Raw genomic sequence first — 7,117 nt, forward strand, 5'->3', positions numbered from 1 at the left:
GTTTGTTAGAACAGCACATTAACTGTATGTGAAAAGCCTCTAGTCCCTTCTTCTTTCCCTGCATGAGTAAGACAAACTTGTATTTAGGGAGAAAATGGCTTTGTCTACCTGTAAATGAAGATCTCCTGAAACACAGACTCCTAAGAGGTTGATGGCAATCAGTTATGCCAAACCCTCATTACAGTAGTGGCATTTTCACCAACCGTGTGGCGGATTTTGCAATTAACACACAAAGAATTATTCCTTTCTTGTGTAACAACATTTTAATGTCAGTAAAAAGTGGTTTTATAGTTCAAGATTACAAATAAAAAAATATTTCATTGTGACCCTTTTGCCATGTTCCCTCAGGCAAGTCTTCAAATTCTAGGAAAGAAACACAAGGTGGATGGATGCTCGCTCTGCGGAAAGCTGAGGGACTCCCTCCCCACTCTGCACTTGCCAGATGTTTTGAATGGAAGATTTTACTCCAAGTAAAGCCCGATGAGTTACTCTCTCTCCCATGGCAGGTAAAACCACAGGGGCTTTTACCACCACCAGATCCTTTCAAGCTGAACCAGCTGGAAGGGCACGGAAGGGCACTGAAAGGAACGAGTCAAGCACCTCTCTAGCTACCGGACTGCATCAAAAAGGCACAACATAAGCAATGGTAAAGTCAGTAAACAAAATTTTACTGTAATATTTTGTAACACAGATACTGTATTTCTCTTTGAAGTGTAAAGCTACTGTCTTACACAAGAAAGATGGACAGACCCTTTTCCAAGACTAATATGGATACAATAAATATGGAGTTTTACATACTAGATCTGTACACAGAAACTTTGTCCCACAGCCATAAAAATTTACATTTAGCAGTGCAACATATAATTTAATCCTTTATTTATCTGACATAGGATGTTTACTTACTAAACACAAGCAACTACCTGGTTTTAATATACATATTTTATATATATATATTTTATATATATATATTCAACAATCTGTACAGGTTTCTAAACATAAAACTCCAAAAAGGCACAATCGTCTATACAACATGTACAAAAATGGCTGGAGCTGACAAGAAACAACAATTATTGGTCAAGAGTTCATGATTGCACGAAGATTAGTAATGGGTTTGTGTCAGAAAAATGTGCTTTAAGGAAAGGAAGGTTTGCAAAGAAACCTGCAAGTGTTATAAAAAAACCCAAAAAAACTCTAAAAATAAAAACACAATGAAAACCGAAAACTAGGTTGCTATTACAAGTCTATCCTCATCGTCACTGCTGCCATCGCTAAACTGCACCGTGTTTCGCCGCTGGGGCGGGGCGGCCGGCCTGGGTACCTGTCTGTCCGGGGTGACAGTTCGGTGGATTGGGGACTTGCTTAACATGTTGGGATTCGCCTTGGAGCGGGGCTCTGCCGGGGCAGCCCTCTTCACCTGGAGGGCAGGGAGGTCACGCTTTGGCTTGCTGGGGTTGGCGAGGTCAGTCTTTTCAGGATCAGCTTTCCCGGGACCAGCGGCGTTGGTCAGCGGGCTGGGCTCAGGATGGCTCTTCCCGCCATACCGCTGGCCACATATTTTATATATATATATTTTATATATATATATCCAAAAATCTGTACAGGTTTCTAAACATAAAACTCCAAAAAGGCACAATCGTCTATACAACATGTACAAAAATGGCTGGAGCTGACAAGAAACAACAATTATTGGTCAAGAGTTCATGATTGCACGAAGATTAGTAATGGGTTTGTGTCAGAAAAATGTGCTTTAAGGAAAGGAAGGTTTGCAAAGAAACCTGCAAGTGTTATAAAAAAACCCAAAAAAACTCTAAAAATAAAAACACAATGAAAACCGAAAACTAGGTTGCTATTACAAGTCTATCCTCATCGTCACTGCTGCCATCGCTAAACTGCACCGTGTTTCGCCGCTGGGGCGGGGCGGCCGGCCTGGGTACCTGTCTGTCCGGGGTGACAGTTCGGTGGATTGGGGACTTGCTTAACATGTTGGGATTCGCCTTGGAGCGGGGCTCTGCCGGGGCAGCCCTCTTCACCTGGAGGGCAGGGAGGTCACGCTTTGGCTTGCTGGGGTTGGCGAGGTCAGTCTTTTCAGGATCAGCTTTCCAGGGACCAGCGGCGTTGGTCAGCGGGCTGGGCTCAGGATGGCTCTTCCCGCCATACCGCTGGCCACCAGCCACCGCCTGAGGAGAAGCATCCCGGCCGGCCTCGGCTGTAGGGAAGCCGACAGGAGCAGGCTCCAGCTGGACCTCGCTGGCTTTGGAGCCCGCGGTGGGTGCCTCGGAGGCTCCGTGCCCCTCAGTGCTGGCGGGGCTGACAGAGGGGATGAGGGTCGGCAGGGCGATGTTCAGGATCTGCAGGCCGGGAAGGGGTCCCTGTGGGCTGGGGTTGGTGCCCTGCGGGGCTGCGCCAGCCGTCAGCACCTGGAGGCCCACGGCATTGAGGGTAATTCCTGGAGGGCGCATCTGCGGGGCGATATTGGTGTTTGCCAGGCCCAGGATGTTCACTGTCTCCACAGAGGCGCGGGTGTGGGCGGCCGGAGCCCCTGAATGCCTGGCATGCTCACCTGGCCGATGGGAATGCACGGCACCACGCTGTTCACCTCGGCGACTCCCACGGGATTTGCGGTGGTGCCGGGGGCCGTGCCGCCTGTCTCGCCAAGGGCGCTGGTAGTTCTGTGAATCACGCTCACAGCTGGGATAGTGAGCTGCACCGGCCCCGCCTGGATGGGAACAAAGGTGGAGTAGGTGGCCAGGCCAGCAGGGACCACCTGGATGCCCCCGACAGGCACCATGCCGTAGGGAGCCTTGGCTTGCCGCTGTGAGTGAAGGGGCAGGTGGCTGAAGAGGTGAGTCTGGGGAGCTCTCGGCTCGGCAGCCAGCTTCTCCTCCGGGATTTCGCTGTAGGGTGATGGCGCTGTCGGTGTCGGCATGCTGTGGTCTGCCAGCGAGGATGGGGAGCTGATGGAGGGTGTGCTCTGGGAGAGAACAACACAGGACTGTTAATGTGGCAGCCACCGCTGCCCTTCGGTGACATGAAAACACGAGGGAGCTGGGAGTGCTTCCCATGCCCCTTTTTCAGAAAGAACAGCAACAAAATGGTTCATAGTATATAGTGCTCAGCTTAAACAATGAACTGATTTCCTTCCTTTCTTTTTCCACCTCCTTCCTCATCCACTAATTGCATTTTCCTCTCCTAATTATCCTTGCTTAATTTCTCTCAAACACTCGTGCTCAAAAACATTGCTGAATATCTTTTGCACGTGTGTTTTAAGTGGCGAGAAGGCTTTGGAGACCTGTTTTATGTGGAAATCACCTCAGGCAAGAAGGTTAAATAAGCATAAGCTGGCTTTTTTGATGCACTGTGTTCATCTCCTGAAGGCATTACAGCCTCCAGCAGCCAGAGGCAGCATCATGGCACATTTGTCATAGGTGCTTCTAGTGTGATAGACAGGGTATGCAATGACAGGAGATGGCTGACAACTACAGCTCCTGAAGAGGTGGAAGTGATGGGTGGATACTGGAGGGAGATGTGGGATTCACATCCCATTGCTGCCTCAGCTCATTGTGGTGCACACACCTGGATTGATAATCCTATTTTTATCCTCCCTTTTCTCCTACAGCCTGTTACTGACCAAGGCTTGCAACTCCTTTCCTGGAACCTCCTAAAACGAGTAGTCTGAAAGTACAATTGCAATCTCATGGTTATCTTTTCCTTTTTGGCACATTGATCACACACATGCACTGGTGCAACATTACTTAGCTTTTTACAGTCCTAACTCTCAAAAATTCCCTAGAGCAGGCAAAAACCTCAAAATCAGAGAGCAATGCTTTTGAAATCTGCTTGTTCAAAATGTATTAGCAAAGGAAGAATATGATTAACTGGCTATGCAGTGCCATCCTGTCTAAATGAGAAGATGGGTGTGAGAAAGAAATCAACATCTTTCTCAGAACTGACACCTCACAAGACATCCTGATAAACTGCTATGGATGCTTTCAAAGGAATGTAGAACAGCCTTCCTGGGCTATGAGGAAGGCTGTTATACATCCTTTTCTCAATTGCAAGATCTGGGATCCACAGTCATTCGCAACAGGAACAGACTGCAGATTAACCACTGGAGACACAAGGCTGATGCTTCTTTTGGTCTAGGAAAGGAAAAGAAAATCTGGAAAGGAATTGCTTCCTCGTATTACTTACATGCCTTCCTTTTTTTTTAATATATTAATGTAGACAATTATATATTATGTAGACAATTAAAGCTATATAAATGAATACCATTCAACATTTTTAATTGCATGAATATTTACTTGAGGCTTCAGTGGTTCTATTTAATGAGGGAGTACACTCAGTTAAATGTCCTTCTGGTATCCACTGGCAACAATGGAACCTAAACTCCAAATACTAGGACCCTTCCCATTTTATGGCAGGCATATACAGTGATCAGAGATCATTTTATTCTCTGTCACACTACAAACTCGCTGCAATTAACATTTGCCATATGAACTCACAGTTCCTACAAGCAGGGATGAACATGCGTCAAACAATACAATGCAGCAATAATTTTTACTGTTTCTCCAGTTGTCAACAGTTTGCTATCTTAAACTGTGTAAAAAATAAATCTAGTAGTGTAAATTTTCAAAGGAAAAAACCAAGCCACTAAGTACTTAAAACAGATTGAAATTTTTACTTTTTATGCTTTTGAAAATTTTCTGCTACTTTTTTTCAGTAACTGCATGCAGCTAGGTTTAGGCTTGGACTCGATGATCTCAAGCTTTTTTTCCAACCTAGAGGATTAATTGGTTCTATATAATATTTCTAAATATTGCATTCATCATGGAGAAGGCAGTGCTTTTATTACCCCTTTAATTAAACTATTGTGCATCTCATTTTTTTGAGCATTGCTCTGGAAAGCTCAAATACCTTCATGGTCTGTAGCAAGAACTAAAAATTACAAAAACTGTCTTTAGGGTCAGTCTAGTAAGTGACTTGTACCACCCCCATCACAGTCCATTAAAGCCATTGCTGAATTGGAAAAGGCTCAGCACGTGCCACTTCTCTCTGTGATTTCATGGGCACAGTTTTAAAAAAACATTTGCCAAAATTACTGAATGCTCCCACAGACCTGCACACAGACTGACCTCATCTTTCTGCACACTGCTTTGAAAATCCACACGTCTAACACATGCATGGGCAAAATACATCCTTTTCTGATTAAAATCTTCTTTCAGCTTGGACAAAAGCTGAGAGCACTGGGAACTCAGGTCTCAGTCCTGTGTTCATCTCTCCTTTTGTTATTGTGCAAGGGCAATCTCCTAGTTTCCTTGAACATCTGGTGCTCTTTCTAATTCTACCATTAAGCATATCTGAAGGATAGATAAACAATTGCACCATTTTTTTTTTAGTGATAAGGCAAAAAACTTTGGGACTAGATTAATTTCCCTTTGGAATTACCAATGATTGTATCATCATATTTCAGAATGAAATGATTGCTGAATTCTACCACTTTCTCCTGAAAACATAACCACCACCATATTTGTTATTTCCTTCTGATTTGGAATACAATCTACCAGCTCCAAAAATCAGCTGAAATGACCATATTACAATTAAACTTTTCAGGAAGAACACAATCAAATTTAAGAATTTGAAAAGCAACGCTCCTACAACATCCTTGTGTCTACAGTCCTATATATTGTGCCTGGACTAATTTTAACTCTTCTGAAAGACTCATCACCAAGAATTCTAAGAATAAAGGGAAAGGCAAACATTTTATTCTTTGAAAAATCTCCAAGAAGATCTTTTTAGAAGGAGGACTTAAAATCCCACTCTTTCACTGGTTTCAGACACTCCTACCTTCGTAAGAGCTGCAGTTGATATTAAGGAGTGGCCCAAGGCTGTATGTGGATCAGGGTAATCCACAGACATCTGGCAACGTGGAGATGCAGGAGCAATGTCTGTTAGTGCCGTATCAGCACCGCAGGGACCCACTCCTCTCTCCTGGGCTTTGTCCTCATGTGCTTCCTGATGGGTGGACTCTGCTGGCGACCTGGAGGTCCTGCTGACCGACTGCACTGTGCTAAGGACAGTCATCTTGGTCAGCAGTGCTTTTGGGAGACCATCCATGGAGTCCGTGTGAGCCCCGGTGAAGCAGTCTGGAAGCCTGATGTCATCGTCGGTGCTGGCGGCATCCTGCAGGCTGTGGCGAGAGGGCTGGTGCTGGGGGCTGGCTGTCACCGAGGGTGTTGTGGATAGCACTGACTCAGCCTGGCTGTCTTCATCATCGTCCTCGTTGTCATTTTCATCTTCATCGCCACCATCAGACTCCTCCACGTCGTATCCTGACCGGTCATAGCCAAATCTTTGCTTCTCACCTGCAAAAGTGGAAGGAGAAGTTAAGACAATGAAGGCCCTGGGCTGACTTGGGAAGGAAGCAGGAGAGAACAACTAAAACCACCAAAAAAACACATGGCATACGTATTTTCCACTCACACCCCACTGCAGCAAAGCAACAGGGTAGAGTTAAATTTTGCTTTTTATTTTCCAGCTTACATATTTAACTGCACAGCTACATAATCTTTCATCTTCTGCTTCTATGTTGTTTTTAACCCTCTGGATTTGGCTGTTTTCCTTCATGCCACTTGTAACCATTTGCTCAAAGTCACCCTTCACTCTTCTGCTTGGGGAGCATTGAGCAGATTCCTGGTTCATTAGGTTCCCAGTGCTGTCATGAGGGGCTGGTCTGTCAACCTTAGAAGTGGGATATTTTCTGGCTGGCTCTGACTCATAAGTGGGTGTCCTTGTACCTAATATGAATCATGGCTGCAAAGGTTTTTGAAGGATGCAAACGGAAAGACTGGAGGCTGTTAGTCAAGAATCTTTTCTCGTTAACAGGCAAAGGAGACCAAAATTAGACCCTAGTAGATTTCTTCACTTCACTAATGTTTTGAAGGGTTTATTAAAAAATTACCTGAGATGTCCTAGGAGCCAAGAAAGCATTAATTGTATCAAAACTTACCTATGAATCTTTCTTTGCATAAAGAAGCCCTCCTTACAGCCAAACCTCTGTCTAGGGGTAAATTTCTCTACAAAATACAGTTAAACTGCAGCTTTTCAGCTTCTTTTGTTT

At 44.8% G+C, this 7,117-nt stretch overlaps 1 protein-coding gene across 1 annotated transcript in view; it reads right to left on the reverse strand.

The window, feature by feature from the left end:
* Positions 1 to 647: 647 nt before the first annotated feature.
* Positions 648 to 7,117, reverse strand: part of HIVEP1 (HIVEP zinc finger 1) — a gene marked incomplete at its 5' end in the record, with an annotated part of 51,468 nt that continues 44,998 nt past the window's right edge. Inside the window, 5 exon segments of the mRNA XM_005421017.3 lie at positions 648 to 1,593; positions 1,653 to 1,666; positions 1,840 to 2,512; positions 2,515 to 2,971; positions 5,845 to 6,362. Coding sequence (XP_005421074.3) covers positions 1,223 to 1,593; positions 1,653 to 1,666; positions 1,840 to 2,512; positions 2,515 to 2,971; positions 5,845 to 6,362 — 2,033 coding nt within the window.

The sequence above is a fragment of the Geospiza fortis genome, unplaced genomic scaffold (genome assembly GCF_000277835.1).
Source record: "Geospiza fortis unplaced genomic scaffold, GeoFor_1.0 scaffold104, whole genome shotgun sequence".
NCBI classification, from domain to species: Eukaryota; Metazoa; Chordata; class Aves; order Passeriformes; family Thraupidae; genus Geospiza; species Geospiza fortis.